At 28.5% G+C, this 16,523-nt stretch overlaps 6 protein-coding genes and 1 non-coding gene across 10 annotated transcripts; 4 read left to right on the plus strand and 3 right to left on the minus strand.

Moving 5' to 3' along the window:
* Window positions 1-31: 31 nt before the first annotated feature.
* On the minus strand, window positions 32-4,295 carry LOC109595291 (gamma-tubulin complex component 2). Of its 2 annotated transcripts, XM_020010617.2 has the most exons (16): window positions 4,167-4,295; window positions 3,925-4,104; window positions 3,726-3,873; window positions 3,391-3,625; window positions 3,010-3,245; window positions 2,830-2,958; window positions 2,602-2,778; window positions 2,377-2,551; window positions 2,056-2,311; window positions 1,854-1,999; window positions 1,567-1,795; window positions 1,400-1,514; window positions 1,155-1,298; window positions 1,003-1,074; window positions 351-523; window positions 32-212 (listed from the first exon to the last, which is right to left on the minus strand). In XM_020010617.2, exons 1-16 carry the CDS (start codon window positions 4,217-4,219, stop codon window positions 149-151), a joined length of 2,532 nt encoding a protein of 843 aa, XP_019866176.2. In that variant the 5' UTR covers window positions 4,220-4,295; the 3' UTR covers window positions 32-148. The 2 variants fall into 2 exon arrangements, with proteins under 2 accessions (XP_019866176.2, XP_049825633.1); XM_049969676.1 differs by lacking the exon at window positions 1,003-1,074.
* A 224-nt stretch (window positions 4,296-4,519) lies between these two features.
* On the plus strand, window positions 4,520-5,311 carry LOC109595288 (39S ribosomal protein L53, mitochondrial). The gene is made up of 3 exons (XM_020010610.2): window positions 4,520-4,706; window positions 4,799-4,921; window positions 4,979-5,311. Exons 1-3 carry the CDS (start codon window positions 4,561-4,563, stop codon window positions 5,118-5,120), a joined length of 411 nt encoding a protein of 136 aa, XP_019866169.1. The 5' UTR covers window positions 4,520-4,560; the 3' UTR covers window positions 5,121-5,311.
* LOC109595290 (uncharacterized) lies at window positions 5,124-5,440 on the plus strand. The gene has a single exon (XM_020010613.2). The coding sequence runs from the start codon at window positions 5,124-5,126 to the stop codon at window positions 5,310-5,312; it is 189 nt and encodes a 62-aa protein (XP_019866172.1). The 3' UTR covers window positions 5,313-5,440.
* A 1,343-nt stretch (window positions 5,441-6,783) lies between these two features.
* On the minus strand, window positions 6,784-11,271 carry LOC109595286 (S-phase kinase-associated protein 1). 3 transcript variants are annotated; one of them, XM_020010607.2, is made up of 3 exons: window positions 11,114-11,271; window positions 7,392-7,559; window positions 6,784-7,337 (listed from the first exon to the last, which is right to left on the minus strand). In XM_020010607.2, the coding sequence occupies exons 2-3, from the start codon at window positions 7,557-7,559 to the stop codon at window positions 7,017-7,019; spliced, it is 489 nt and encodes a 162-aa protein (XP_019866166.1). In that variant the 5' UTR covers window positions 11,114-11,271; the 3' UTR covers window positions 6,784-7,016. The 3 variants fall into 3 exon arrangements, with proteins under 3 accessions (XP_019866166.1, XP_019866168.1, XP_019866167.1); XM_020010609.2 differs by having other exon boundaries at window positions 10,997-11,131; XM_020010608.2 differs by lacking the exon at window positions 11,114-11,271 and adding an exon at window positions 7,674-7,830.
* Window positions 11,272-11,418: 147 nt separating this feature from the next.
* On the plus strand, window positions 11,419-14,573 carry LOC109595289 (uncharacterized). The gene is made up of 5 exons (XM_020010612.2): window positions 11,419-11,543; window positions 13,281-13,450; window positions 14,098-14,172; window positions 14,227-14,293; window positions 14,349-14,573. Exons 1-5 carry the CDS (start codon window positions 11,541-11,543, stop codon window positions 14,442-14,444), a joined length of 411 nt encoding a protein of 136 aa, XP_019866171.2. The 5' UTR covers window positions 11,419-11,540; the 3' UTR covers window positions 14,445-14,573.
* On the plus strand, window positions 12,799-12,870 carry Trnap-cgg (transfer RNA proline (anticodon CGG)). Its single transcript has one exon. It is a non-coding gene; the product is annotated as a tRNA-Pro (tRNA).
* Window positions 14,565-16,378, minus strand: LOC109595285 (mitochondrial ornithine transporter 1). The gene is made up of 6 exons (XM_020010606.2): window positions 16,149-16,378; window positions 15,661-15,792; window positions 15,457-15,609; window positions 15,159-15,407; window positions 15,023-15,103; window positions 14,565-14,962 (listed from the first exon to the last, which is right to left on the minus strand). The coding sequence occupies exons 1-6, from the start codon at window positions 16,225-16,227 to the stop codon at window positions 14,721-14,723; spliced, it is 936 nt and encodes a 311-aa protein (XP_019866165.1). The 5' UTR covers window positions 16,228-16,378; the 3' UTR covers window positions 14,565-14,720.
* Between the last annotated feature and the right edge of the window lie 145 nt (window positions 16,379-16,523).

The following is a 16,523-nucleotide window of genomic DNA, read 5'->3' on the forward strand; positions in this document are numbered from 1 at the left end:
GGTTTGGTAAATTATTAAAAAAAAACTCATATACAAAAACACTTAACTAAATTTATTAAATGATATAATTTAAATAATAAGTTAGTATAACGATAAATACAACAATTAGACTATATTAACGTTATCATAACGATTTAAATCAGCAGACTTATCCCGACGCATGGCTTGTAAAAGTCCTCCGTTTGTTAGTGTAATATGAATTGTTATCCAAGCTAAAACATAAATAGTCGTTACAAAATATAATTCCACTTTAATATTCTTACCGGAATTAACGATACTGAAAGGGATGTGGGGATCGGACCTATTGTTTAGGAAGATACAAGGGTAATAATTGATATGAAATTACTTACCGGTACAGCAAGTTGAAGAGACGTTCGTGGTCACAAGCATCTCTGTTGAGATTGTTGATTTGATTCAACAGGCACAGAACGGTGTCCGTGAACTGCTCATCATATTGGTTTATTTTGTCTTTGAAGCTTACCGCTTCCTCGGCTTTTAGATCTCCATGAATATTGAACTCTTGCTACGAATATTAAATGGACAGATAAATGGTTTAGATATTACCACTTTTAAAGAAGATAGTGTTTGTGAAGATAGTGTAAAAAATAACGAAGAAATGGAAAATGCAGAATTAAAAAATATTGAATTATATGAATTTAAATAAAATTTATACACTATAAATATATGAACATTTTTTAAAACATTTTTGTCCTATTAATATTAAATTATAGTAATAATAGTCATTTGTAGATTGTGTGTATTGGTGAAACTAATAATAATACTTACCCATTTACTAATTTACTAATAAGATTACAAGGCTATATTAAAGCGTAACTAGGAACACATGAAATTAGTGGAGAATGACGTTATAACTGTCGTGATATTAAACCACGTTGGTGTTCAAAAATGTGCCAAAATTTAATAAGAATAAATAAAAATAGACACATAGTTTAAACATGCACCACATACAAAGCAAAGCACATTTTTCTTTCAATAAAATACCTGATTAAAAGATTCATATAACGAATTTGGTAAAGACCCCAATTCAGCCTCCACAAAATAGCGCTGCGTCCGCTTGAATCCAACGACAAATAATTATACAATCCAAATGTAAAAAACTAAGATGCGCTTTGAACAAATTTTTAAAATTTTACCTGCATAAATCCACAGAAATCCATGGCTATTGAAAGAATATTGGTGATGGTCTGCAGAATGTCTTGAATCGTCAGCATGCAGTCCCTCAAACAACTGTCCAAGAAATCGCAATGGCATGTTAAAAGTTCATCCACATTATTCACCTAAAAATGTTATATAACATATATATTTATCGTAGTTTAAAGCAAATAAGTTCAGGTGGACACTGGACTAGACTAGAACAAAGAAGCAATTAAATGGTTACCTTAGATACTTTATGTAAAAATGTTTTCCAGTGGGGTTCTATCACTTCTACCATCATATGATACTCCAAATTTTGGACACAGTGCAACATTCTCTGTCTCAAAGCAAATGCAGCTCTAAAATCTTTGTAATTACAGAAATTTTAGTTTACATTAAGCTTTATATTACCTATATTGTTGAGCGTGTTCATAGTGAAATTTCTTTGCTACTTTATTTGAATGCCATATTTGACAAATTCGCCTTTCCACATATTTGCAATAGAAAAGGTGGCGGAAAATCATTTGATAACAAGTCAAAGATTTTCTGTTTAGTACCAGAGAAAGTGGCCAGAGTACTTCATAGGAAAACGAGAATGATTCCAATCCACTCAATTTTTTTCTATCTGATAATCTAATTTCTAAATAACAAAATAAAAAAATGAAATTGCTAAACAAACACAAAGTTATAAAACTTACTTTGTTCCTCACTCGTTTGAATTGAAAGTATCTTAAGCATTTGAGACTGGAGATCATTAGGCAAAAGCTCCACTCTTAGGTCATCTTTATAAGGATCATTCACCGCACTCGATATTCTTAAAGCTAAATCCATCAAAGACTCCAACCTAAATCATGCCAAATTAAAGAACATTGCCAACATGACTGTTGTGTTATACCACACCTTCCCTGAACAATATCGCCGACGTCTTTGGTTAGTTCTTTGTCGCACATAGTCAAGAACGTAACAATAAAATCGCCTTGATCCAATAACAAATAGTGTTTTACCGATCGCAAACGTCCAATCAGATCTTTTTCCTTTATTACAAGATCCAAAAGCGTCTGGCTGGCAAATGTGTACGCATTTTGAATTACTTGTATGTACTGTTTTTCTTCCATTTTGTAAGTGATTGGTAGCAACTTGTTTTTAATTGGTTTACCTGTTGAATTTAGTAAGTTATAAAGTGTAAATTAAATAAATACAAAACAAAACTACAATACTTACCGCATTGACGAATTACATTGAGATATTTTCCAGACTTAAGAATTATATCAGCAACGGGTTCCAAAAACTTCGGTATTCGTTCCCTGCGCACTGAATACTTTTTATCCCAATAGTCAGCACTATAATCAACAGGTAAATCCTCCTTGTGTAAAACCTCCATATCTTCAACTAAGAACTAAAGGCACAAATAAATAAATGACAAAGTCATAAAAAATTATGAGTTACCTCTTTAATTGGATCTGATATGATACCTTTAAATATCCACATGCTCAACATTGACATATAGGGCACACAAGCTGCCTCCATAAGTTGTATACACAATGTTTTTGTATTTTCACAGGTTATTGATTGAGTGATGTAATCATGTAAAAAAGTTAACACTTTACCTCCTTTTGCATCAGACTGTAAGAAATTATATTCAGCAGGAGAAACCAAACAAACAAAAAAACTTGCCTTGCTAATTGTTGAAGCTATGTGTGCCACAGTTTCCAAGCTCATCATGTTCCTTTGGACAAAAAACCAAATCTTTTGTAAAGATAGAGTACCCTGCTTGAATTCACTTTCTAATTGTATGGTAAATAGCTACAAAAGTCCTATTTTAGTTGTAAGTATATAAGGTAATTAATTTCTTACTAAATGATCCTTAATAAGTGACCACATACTTGATGCCAGAGCATTATTTACTTGTCCAAATTCAAATTTTACTTTTTCTTCACAAAACCTCTGGATTACAGAAACATGACTGGCCAGTGGTAATATCTGAATTAAGCAATCTTTAAATGTTAATCCTACATTTTCATCTATCTTAAATAATCTAGGGCCATTAATATCTTTCAGGGTGTCAGGTTCTATGTAGCCACCAGGAATACCTATATAAAGTACACATTTTTTGGCAATTTTTTTCCCAATCAAATAAACCAATAAAATTTTAAATAGAATTGTTTTGTTAACACAAAAATATATTTTTAATGCACATATTTTAAGAAACAAAATCACAAAATGTTATGTACCCACCAATTAGAATATTAAGAAGTACTTCTATTAGTAAATTTTCCTGTGATATTTCAGGAACTGCTGGGTTTAATGTATTTGTTACTTTTGATGAAAAGTCCCATGATATACTTGGCCTTCTTTGTGACCAAGAAACTATTGAGGGTGTTGAAGGAAATGATAGCATACTCATGTTTGCAGTATTGTTCACTGACTTTCTCATATCAGTTGTGATTGCCTTCTTTAATTTAGTCTTAATCTATGAAAATAAGAGTTAAATATTAAATTAATTAAGACCTAAAGGCAACCAAAGAAAAAGTGTCACATATGACATTTAAAAGGTAGTTATATGTTATTACCTGTGGCAAATCTGCCTTCGTAACTGATGATTCAGTGTTTGAGACAGCTGTTTGACTTGTGTTTTTATTTTTTTGAAGAAACTGTATTAAATTAGGACTTTTTAAAATTTCATTAAGTAATTGAACATATGGATTTAAAGAGTCCACACTAAAATAAAAGGATTAAACCACTGAACAACAAAAAATTTAAACTATATACTTTTTTTCTTGTAAGTCCTCAAATTTCGCCAAAAAGCCCTGACTGTTTTCTATTTTACTTGCAATATACTGTACATTACTTTGTATTGTAACATGAGTTCCTGTACTTCCTTCAGGGTTATTGGTGATACTTTTCTGGAGACTCTCTACTATCTTTTCCGGCGAAATGTTTACTGTATCGCTAAATCATTCAATTTTATTATTGTTATTAGATTTTAAACTATTAGAATAGAATAATCTTACTCGAGGCTTTTTAACAATTCTGCTACCATACTGTGTAGTTTAAATTCACTCATTGTAAAAAGTTAATTTGCCTAAAGGGTTACTGAAAATTTAAAATACCAAAAACACCACAAATTCAATAACCTTATTTGTCGTTATTTGACATGTATTTTATATGTAGGGTGTATTCAAAATTTTTCAATAGCCATAATTACTAAAACTTAAAAATGATCCAAAAATAATAATTGATCCAAATGAACAAAACAATTACTTGTTTAAATTTGTAACTTATAAAGTATTGTTAACTATTAAAAGGAAATAATTTTATTTATATAATGTTTGATTTTAACAGATGGGAATAATATGTATCGCAGTCATTCGATTTTAACCTCGCTTGTCATTTAAGTTTATAATAATGTCAATTTATTACAGTGGAACGTTTAAAAGATCTTCCGGTCTAATAAGTGCGATCAGCAAACAATTAAAACAAATCAATTTAAAACCAGTTAAAAGAATAAATGTTCAATTTGATCCGTTTCATCCAAATGCGGTAACAGCAAGGTGAACATAACCTGACTTTTATGCCCTGTTATTGATTTTAGCGACTAAATATAGATCAGGCGCAAGCGTAACTAATTAATTTCTTTTTCCAGAGATTTCTTGTGGCACATAACGTCGCCAAAAGTTGCGGAGACGAATTTGAACTGCATTGTTAAAACCAATGTGGTTTGTGATCGTAGCCAACCAGAAATTAAGATTGATTTAGTTGACTCAGGGTAACACAAGTTATTTTTTTATATAAACAAATCTGATAGATAATGTGAATGTTGTAGGTGTGTTAAATTTCTGGCAAATAATTTAACAGTTTTGGAGATACTACAGAAAATCAACCAGCATATTTGTTCAAAGATTCCTCCTGAGGAACCTGCTAGTAATATATCTAATAAAATCAAATCCAAGCCAAAGAAACGATAAGCAATGGTGGTGAAACCACAAAAAGATTACCAACTTAAATTAATACAGCATGTGTATCAACAAATACCTGCCTTTACAGACGTTTTTACAGAGGACACATTTTACATGTTCTTTGCTTCCTTAGTTATTTGTACAATTATTGTAGTATTTATAGTATCTAGGTTTGTTACAATAAAACCTGTTGACATTTAGATATTTAATTTTGGAATGTATTTGAAAATCTCACATAACTGAGTTGAAATGAGGTACGTTGGTCACATTGTTATTATTTAATAACAGTGATATGTTTTCCTATTTGTTATAAATAAATAAAAAACGGATTCAGTGGTTTTTATAGTATATACTTTACAGCCATAAATATAATTTGCTGTTTACCAGACATACAGGGTACTAAAATCTATTAATATCTAACATGATTACATACAGACCATTTAAATTTGTTAAGTATTTAATACAACCAAATTTCACTATTGAAAATTTATTCAAGATTATATTCTTGATTAATATTCATAACTTCTGCATTTACATAATAATGTTAAGTGTTTATTTAGTGGAATTAAATAGCATTGCATTAAATGGAAACAAGAATACATAAAAGTTAACTATTTGTATTATTTTAACCCAATTGTTGTATTTAAAATTTATAAAAAATACATGTAAATTTTAATATCTAGTACTGGCTCCTAAACATTTGAGTAATCCTAGGCCAAAATACAGACAAAACCCACAATTCGTTAAATTCAACAACAAAATTTGGATCTAGAGCATGTTAAAATAAACGTCTTGGACGATTTATCACAGACACTACTACAAATTGTAAATAACAACGTTGCTGACTATCCGCACATTCAGATATTAAATCAGTGAAATCAGTAATCACAAATGAAGAATGAGCCGGACATTAACTAACTAAAGTGGCTTTGAAACGGTTTAAACTAGTTGAACGAAATGCTAGACCAGAAGTCCACAAACTTTTTATCCGGAAGTTCTACTCACAATAAAAATATAGATATCATGGATATAAGGATTTAGTAATTAACTGAAACATTTGATTAAAATTTTGTTGTGCATAATAAATTATGCCATGCAATAGAAAACAAATAATTTAATTAATTTAACAATTTTATTAAATTTTCAATACAGAAAATGATTTTCTCTTTCAGTTTTGATATGTCCAGCACACAACTTTTAGTTTAGAGCTAAGCTCTAAATTCGATTTATTATTTGATTCCTTGGCTCTTGTTTTATACGTACGCAGTGTTAAAGTGCCTCCATTTTGGTTTCAATTTCTTTAAAGCCACAATAATATTTCCAAAGATCCGCGGTTTGTAGACCCCTGTCCTAGACATAGTCTAGGCTATCCTTCAAGACATCATTCCCATATCAAACAATAGTTAGCACCGACACGTATGTTTTTCGCTCTGGTTAGAACTAGAACTAATAGAAATGCAAATTTTTATATTTCAATAAGATTCAGTCCCATGACCCTGACATTGAAACTGCCAATTTAGCAATTGACTTTGAATCTTACATTTTGTGCAGTTTGTTGCAATTATTTGCATAAAGTGACTTGTAATTATGTATAGGTGTGTGATAACCTAAGGTGGACTTACCTTAAGTATTGTTGTGGGTAAGTAATGATTCAAATAAATATATATATATATATATTTAAAATAGTTTAATAAAACACGTTGACAAAACTGCTTAAGGACACACAATAAAGAAACGCGTGAGAATTATTCAGAAAACATAATACGAAATGCGCATATTTGGTTATAGAAACTAACAAAGATTCAAAAGGAAATCAGTTAAATTCTATCAATTCTAGATGTGTATAACCCGATATATATATATAATGGTATATACTTATAAAAAATAGTAAATAAAATAAATAATTTATTTTTCTTCGCACCATTCATTCTCTTTTCGCACTTGTTCTTCCTCTGAAGCGGTGAAGTCGTTTTTGATGTTAAACGTTTTACGAATTTCCTCGGGTGCCTTGCCTTTAATCATGTTCGCTACAGTTTTGCATGTCACGTCGAGCAGACCTTTAATATCCAAATAATTAGCGGCCAATATTAATTCAAATAGCGTTCCTTGATCGACTTTCAAAAAATCGGCGTCCCAAGACGATATATCATCGGTTCTCTTCTCCTTGTTCTCATCATCTTCTGGTGGTGGCGGGTCATCTTTGTGGTAAGTAGCCCATTGAATAACCTGAACATTATGTTGTTATTCGCGGGTGACAACTTTATAATTAGAATAAAATACCTTGCGTAAAATTGCTGAATTGACATTGGGCAAAGGTACGACTTCTTCTTCGTCGTCATCCATGCCCAAGTCCTCCAACATTGTTTTTATGGTGACGGAGCATTTAGCAATTTCCACGTCGACCTCAAAGGTTTCTCCATCTGAACTCTGTAGTTTTATAGTATGCATCTGTAAATAACATCGACCGTTACAGGATTAGTTCTTGGGAATCCCCCGTAATTTAATACAAAATGTAACAGTATCATTATTTTCCTAGTAATGGTGTGGGTACTAAATGGTTACCTAAAAGAAAACTCCAGTTTTCTAACATTTAGGACAAATTTAGATAAAAGGAAAACTTGAAATTTTGCTTAAACCAACAAAAAAAGTAATAATTAAAATCAGATTTGTATTGTCAGATAAATTCAAACATGAGGCTGTTTCCAGTTAATATTTCTCCTGACTTGACAGAAAAAATGAATGACTTTTATATTGAGGTTAACAAACTTTGTTACTATGGAATTTTACCCCAAAACACTTTCTTGTAAAAGTAATTTTACTTATTACAATAAAATTAATTAGTACTACAAAAAACGTACAATTTCTTTATTTATTATGTTTTTTTGTTACATGTTGTTAATAAAAATTACATTAGCCATAGCTGCAATATAAATTTTAATAAAACAAACGTATATGACATTTTCTCAGAGGTACAATAGATAGGTTTAGTACTCTCCATATTCAGTACTTTATAGCAATCAACAGCTTGAATCAGGTTGTTCATATTTAATTTGACACTTCGAAATATATTTTTTTCATCTTCCATTTTTTCTTGTGTTCTGATTTTCTTTTTATTTCTTTCATATTAAAATCCTGTTATTCTCCGATTTATGATCTTGGTGAGGGCCATGTCTGTTGGTCCAAATACCAGGGGATTTTATCATTTTTTCTTGGGTGGGTTCTGCGTCTTTATTATTATTAATAGTAAAATAATAGAGATAATAAAAAACCAAACTTCTCATAATTTTTGTTACCTGGAATATTAAGTTGTTTATAAAACTTCTAGATATTATTTAACTTACAACTATAATCAGGAAATAAAAATGAATTTGGTAAAGTTTAATATTATCACAATACATAATTTTCAACTACATATAATAATAAATGCTAAAAATGTATTAACGGATCCAAAGTTTTGTTAATTTATCCGACTTACCTTTCACTCTAAAGTATAGTTTGTTAAATAATTTTATATCGAAGATATAAGTATTTCCGTTTTGATGAATTTAAATCAAATTTGAAAATTGTTACATCTAACTATAACATTTTAAAATCGAATCATAGTTTGCATTGCAAAAGAAAATATTCATCACAAATTAAAAAGCAAACATTTTATCTTAAACTTTACGTAAAAAGTAGTTGCAATATATTTATCATGTTGTCGTTGAAATATCTTAAGAGTTGAGATGATTATTTTAGAGATTTGACAAATATCAACTCAAATGATAAAAATAATGACAATAAACAATTTTACATAATATCAAAAATAGATGATTTGACTTAAAAAAATATAATTAAATAGGTCCAATATTCATAGATCATATTATTAAAAATTACTGAAATTATGTTTGTTCCAAAAATTTGTTAATTTGAAATTACAATATAAAATTTTACACCCTATGTTATTTATTTGTTAATTTAAAAGTAACAATTTTATATTAAAGTATACGTAAAAAATAGTTGCAATATATTTATTTTATTCTCGTTGAAATACCTCAAATGTTGAGATGACATTTTACACATTTTTACAAATATTATCTCAAATATTAAGGATAATGACCCAAAGTGGGTGGACAAATATCTTAAAAAATAGGGAAGCAAAAATTTAAAGTAATATTCCTCCAATAATTTTTTTTTCTGTTCTAGTAAGCCAGTAATAAAATTTGAATAAATATTTCTCTTTCAAATAGATGATTTGACTTAAAATAACTATAATTAAATTGGTCCAATATTCATAGATCATATTATTAAAAATTATTGAAATTATGTTTGTTCTAAAAATTCGTTAATTTGAAATTACAAATATAAAATTTTACACCCTATGCTATTTATTTGTTAATTTAAACGTAACAATTTTATATTAAAGTATACGTAAAAAATAGTTGCAATATATTTATTTTATTGTCGTTGAAATATCTCAAATGTTGAGATGATTATATTACAGATTTTTACAAATATTATCTCAAATAATAAGAATAATGACTCAGAGTGGGAGGATAAATAACTTAAAAAATAGGGAAGCAAAAATTTAAAGTAATATTCCTTCAATAATTTTTTTCTGATCTATTAAGCCAGTAATAAAATTTGAATAAATATTTCTTAGAACACAATAATGATTCTTGTAATCACAATTCTTACTTAAATATTTTTATAAGGGTACAAGTTAGTGGTGTAAATTTGAATAACTAATTGTATAATAGATGAAATGGAACTTATACGTCTTGTTAACACAATTTTTGTTTGCTACAGTTGATCAAAGTTTCATAATTAACATTTCTGATATTTTGATCTTCTATGAATAATAATTAAAACCAATTTCTGTTGTAATTCTGAAACAGTGGCATTTAATAATTTTAAATTTGAGTTAAAAAATAATTAAATTGGTCCAATATTCACAAGGGCAAAAATAAAACAGATTTGGACGGTTAATCAAAAAGATATCGAAAAATTGCCGAAATCATGTTTGTTACTTAAATTCGTTAATTTGAAATTAAAAAATATATAATTTTACACCATATGTTATTTATTTGTTATCTAATACTAGTGTTGTAAGTATAATTAAAAATGATAAAATATTATAATTTAAACTATTATTTTAAGTTTTCTTTGAAACACCAAAATAATTTAGAACTATATAATTGTTGTTTTATATCATAAATAACATAAAATAACTTGTACAAATATAAAATGCAGATTAAAGAATATCTATTACAAGGTGTGACTATAATTGGTAACATTGATTATTATTGAAGATATTTTGTAAATAATCTTCACTTATCAGTAATTATTTTTCCACTATTATTCATCGCTAAATTAGCTAAACTAATATTTTTAATAATTAATAAAATATAATCTACTCACATTACTGAAGAGTAACAACATAAATTTGCTTAAAAAAGTAAATTCATAAAGTTAAGTATTTAAAATTTACTACTTATACAAGTCATTCACTGAAAAGTTTTTATAAAACCTGTTTAATAAAATAACATTTTATTAATATGTTAAACTGGTCCAAATATATATGTAGTCACAATGTTGAATGTATGAATATTATTTTAACAAACAATAATTTAATAATTTAATTGTAAAAGTTAAAGTAAGAATAGGGCTGTATATTTACTTTTGTACTTAATAAAACGTATATACATAGACAAATAAAATAAATAATTTAACATCAAACAAACACAATTTCACACTCAAACAAAACGAGGATGTCAAAAAAAGTACGTAAGTTTTTTTGCACATAGCGATGTGTATTAATAGAAGAGCCCCTGACTAACTAAAAATAATTCGATCTCGACCAAAACAAAGAATTTTTCAACGCGAAAATTCAATACAACAATTACCTTACAATGTCAACGATAAAATCATAGGCGGCTGGACGAAACCTGTTAACTTTTACAATCAACACAACTGGTCAACACGTACCAGATACAAAATGCACGTCAATTTGATGAATTTACCTGGTCAGATGTTGAGATACCTCCGGAAAATTAACAATAAAATAGGAGAGAAAAAGCACAATAACTTCTCGTATAGGAAGGCTGCAGTCGATAATGTAGCAAGCCGCCGGCCGAACGGCGCCAAATTTAAAATGCAAATTTTGTGGGGGTATGATTGAGCGCAACTTCCACTTGGATGGGCACGATTACACAATTGAAGAGCCGCTAATCCGTTTATCTATTGGATTATTGTACTAGATGGTAATTTATTGCTAAGTTTTGTTCGACGAAAACGTCGGATTCGTCCGGAGAATGGGCTTGCGCAGGACATAGAGCCAAGTTCAAATATAAGTCGCGCAAATTTTAATCGGGGAATGCATTCACGAAGTGGATCCAAAAGTGAAGCTTGAACAGTGATTTCCATATTATTTACAACATATTTCTTAAGATGGTAAGTCACTTAATTTAGCTTCAAATGGTGTCGATGTTTGTAAGCATCAACTAGGCTGTGCCCTGGATTTTATTAATTTATTACTAGTACGCATTTTTTACCAAATAATTAAAATTACTTATAATGGAATGCAGAAATTAATATATAAAAATTAACATTTCTTTATTACTTATATAAATATAATATTTTATTTAGATTTATTATATTTGAAACTATTTTATATTAAATATATATTTCACTCATATTTATAATAATGTTTCCTTTTTAATTGTAATTAATTAACCATGTCTTAATAAAACTGTTGTTTTATTTTTGCTGATAAGAATATTATGTTCATCTTAGCAACAATCTCTTCACGTTTTCGGTTGGATTTAGATCAGAACAACGGTTAACCAGTTATTTTTGAATAAATCACTGTTTTATAAGATTAGCAGTATTTTTGGGGTCATTATCATACTGAAATACAAATTTTAGTGGCATTTTCCATTCATAATATGAAATCATGATAAATTTTAATTTTTGTTTATAGATTTTAAACAATATTTATAATTGAGAAGCACTTCCAGCTTAGTTTAAATGTTAAGGAGGCAACATGATCCAGTTTTTTAGACTTCACAAAATGATTAATCTTGAATTTATAAGTTATTGTATTATTTTTATATTTTATGTAAAGTTTCTGGAACATCACCCTTATCTTTTTTGATTTACCGTATACTGAAGAATTTCAAACAAACTTTGCAACCACTTGATCTCATACAAGAAATTGTCCATTGTTATTCATGTTGTTCATGTTTTAAATTAAGACTATCATCTTGCAAAATTATGAACGCAACTAATACAATAAAAATAATATTACATTTTTTTAATAAAATTATCATAAGAAAATGTATTTCGAATGTCACTAAAAATTCACTTCAAACTGAATATTTAATCTTGACTTTATAAATTACATATTACAGTGAAGTTATGAGTAATATTGATATAATTTTCTTCAACAAATTTTTATAATTTTCTTTTTTAAATTATTCACTTTGAACTTCTTAATTTTAAATAAAAGTAACTTCTTTAAAGTAGTCAAATATTCTTAATAACATATTTTATTATTAAATAAATAAATAAACTAGTGCTATTAGAAATAGTTAGGATTAAATGTCCTTGGAAAATATATTAATCATATATTTTCTAATAAATTAGTTTTTACACTTAAATTTCACCCCAAAAGATTGAATTTCACCTAAACGCAAATCCTATCAGCGGCTCAATGGTCTAGGGGTATGATTCTCGCTTCGGGTGCGAGAGGTCCCGGGTTCAAATCCCGGTTGAGCCCAATTGAAACTTTTTTCCAACGATTTTTATTAATTATTTATATTTGTTTAGCAACAATTGTTTTACTAATGTATTTCAGTTACTTGTCAATAAAATTATTATTATTATTATTATTAATTATTATTAATTATTATTATTATTATTGATTATTATTAATGAAATACCGGAGCTTATTAAATGGGTTATTTTTTAACTATTTGGACTTTTCTTGGCAATTTTATATATGTATGTACGAATCTAGAATAACATTGTTATCGGTTGGAAACATCCGAAGGAAATATCCCTGACCCTTTATCTTATTGCGTAAAAATCATAAAAGAATGTCATCGAACCGTATTGCATACCCAATAAAGAACTTATCTTAGAAATACCCTTTAAAAGTTTTACAGTTAATTTTTATTTTGGTTCCAGAGTTCCCACGGAAACAAACCAAGCACCGGATCCACCAGACTGATCTCAATTAGCCTGATACTGGCCGTTGTTTGTATAGATATGGTCAAATTGGACGTTTACGCTGCTAGTCCCAGATTATATGCGGATCGTGAAGACAAACAAGACTGTTTCAAGCTGATTGATTGCAGGTATATGTTGCTTAAATTATTACCAATCTCGCTTGAACATATATAATCGTAAAAGAAAACAATTTAGTCATACCATTAATAAAATATTTACATATACCTCTTCACTAATATTATATTTTGTATGTGTATCGTATATAACAATATTTATTAACTTATTTTTTATACCAATTCTAAATTAAAATGTTGAAATTATATAAGCTATGAAGCAGAAACACATCACTGATGAATTATACATTTTCTGGAGGTACAATTTAAATAAATTTAAATGTCTGCAGCATCAGAAATAAAATTGCTATTTTTATAGTTGAAAAAGGAATAAAAATTGTAATTGTTTATTTCTCTAAATAATAAACATATTTATTAATCTTTAAATGAGCTGTTGTTATTTGTAAATAATATGAATAATCTGGCTAAATTTATATAAAAATAATTTGTTTAATTTCTTGAATAAAAGATTGTAATTGTTGTAGTTAATAAATTCTACACTTTTCTAATACGTCATAACAAATTGTTCTTGATTTTTCCGGTCTGTGTCATTATGTATTAATATAATTTAGACTGTTATGTGATAAATTATTATTATTACAAAATTTAATAATCACATTTTTTTTTCATTATATAATAATATTAGATTTTAAATTTTTTAGGGTGTATGTGCACTATCCCATATGCAGAGGTATTGCTGCTAAAAGAGACATAAACTCACATACACAGGACACTAAGTAATATAAATTTTTCTAAATGTTTTTAGTATTCTAAAACGTTTTATTTTTCAGATATCCAGCCACACCTAAAGAAGTTAGCAGTAAATATTACGATGTTGAAAAACTACCGACTGAAAATGTAAATTAACAAAATAAACGGTATTAAAGTATGAATTGTAATAATTGTGTTTTAGATTGCAACCAATAATTTACTTACCGAGATCCTTATGAGGGACTTAAACAGAAATGTGGACTTCGATTCGAATTCGGGACGGCATCTGAAACGTTAATCTTGAGGATAACTTAAAAATTATTACCATCCAATCAGTATTATTACTTAAAATGTTAGCTATAAGTATTTATTTTTTATGTTTATATTGGTGATGTTTGTTAACTAGCAAATAAAAGCATAAGGAAAATCCAGTGTATTTCTGCACATGTATAAAAACAAAGTATAATATAAAACATTTAGTAAACATATAAAAATAGCTGTGTATAACAATATTCAACATTTGGACCCATCACATATAATTTGGTAAAAAATCACTTGATCAATTTCTGGGCAGTTACAAATCCTGAGACGCATAGGTTAGCCATTTCTTTGAGTACTCATAAGTTGCAAAAAGGGCAGCAGTGGCTGGAATCGTTCTGAGAAGTGTAGGAGTCAAACCATGATACAAGGACAAGGGGCCTTCATTTCTAATAATCTTTAACATAGTTCTAACAAGATTTTCATTTGAATTGCCCACTTGTATCCTGCTCTTCACGACGTCAATCGGGTAAGTCGTCCCCCAAAATACGATGCCACCTTGAAAATGTTCGCCGTTTAGAGTCGAAATATAAAATTGCTATTTTTTGTAATTCTTACCTACGGAACCGGCTATCATTGTTCTAAAGAGACCAATGTCTTCCTTTTTTTTGCCGGGCTTTCTGAGCAATTCTCTGGTTCCTATAAAAGGATAATTAAAATCACACATACTAATATAATATATATTATAATAAACCTTCATATCCGCCAAAAAAGAAGAAATATCCGGGCATTTCTCTAGCAAGCGTCGGTATTAAACCGCGGAACAAACCCGTAACGCCTTCAGTTCTAATTATATGTCCTGTAAGATTGACAGGACCCATAAGGTGTATATCACTGTTTGGAACTTTTGATTGTTTTAAAGTCTCCCTCATGGCCTGTAGTTTGCATTTCACCAACTCTGTAGGACAAATTGCCAAAGAACTGAAGAATGAGGCCAAAAATCCTGAAAATTTACTCTAGAATATTGACTAACCATTGGGGAAAATGAATACCTGCAGTAGCATTGGACACAACTGAAAGGTCCTCCACTCGTTTCGTAGCAGTCACGTTTTGTATAATTTTTTGACAAAAACCATAACATAAAAATAAAACAGAATTTTCTGCTATGTGAGTGGCTAGTGCTGGAACAGTCCCTGCATAAAGTCCTTAAAAGAATACATTGTTCCAAAGATAATGGTAAATGTTTCAAATAATACCCCTGTAAATTCCATCATTTTTCAGAGTTTGCATAAAACAACTACCCATATTTTTGTACAGTTCTGGAAATGTTTGCATTTTAACTTTTACTGTGTCCAAGGGTTGACCCACATACACACATGCTGCCCCAGCTAGAAGGATTTCAGAATCATTAATTATTGTTAAGAATATTAATAATTATTATATCAGAATTTTATAAGAAAAAAAGTAAATTAATTTTGGCTATTAATAAAACTATTAATGAAAATTTCTTAAGCAATTTATGAAGTCAATTTTGTGCAAGATCTCAGATTTAGTTGCAATTAGGTAAATAAATCTCATACTATTTAGTAATAATCTATGATATATAAAAAAGGTCAAATAAAGGAGCACAAGTAAATAATATATTGGAAAAAACCTAATTATAAACAAATTTCTAAGATTTAAAATAGACATGTATTGCGAAATTTAATAAAATATCTTAAACTAACTAAAACAAGATATATACCTAAAGAACCTGCTGTAAAGTCAATAATTCCATCTTTGATGTGTTGAGTACCCTGAGTAATATTTTCTGTCAGATCCATAATTAAATTTTGCAAAAATCCACTGAAAATGTAATTTTAATAAAGTTCTGCCTTATATTTACCATTGGCCCAGTAAATGAATGTGATAAGTTTAACTGATAAGGAGTAAAATTACATCTTAATTTTTATAAGGTTAGGTTTTGAAGATTTTTCTTTTATTTAAAAAACATGTGCTATAAGTAAACAAATTGTTGCTAGGCAACCAACGCTACATGCCTCATTTAATCATTTCTTATACATATTTTTTTAAAATTGACCCAAAAACTGCACTCACTTTTTAATATTTAATTTATTTT

This window comes from Aethina tumida, chromosome 7 (genome assembly GCF_024364675.1).
Source record: "Aethina tumida isolate Nest 87 chromosome 7, icAetTumi1.1, whole genome shotgun sequence".
NCBI lineage: Eukaryota > Metazoa > Arthropoda > Insecta > Coleoptera > Nitidulidae > Aethina > Aethina tumida.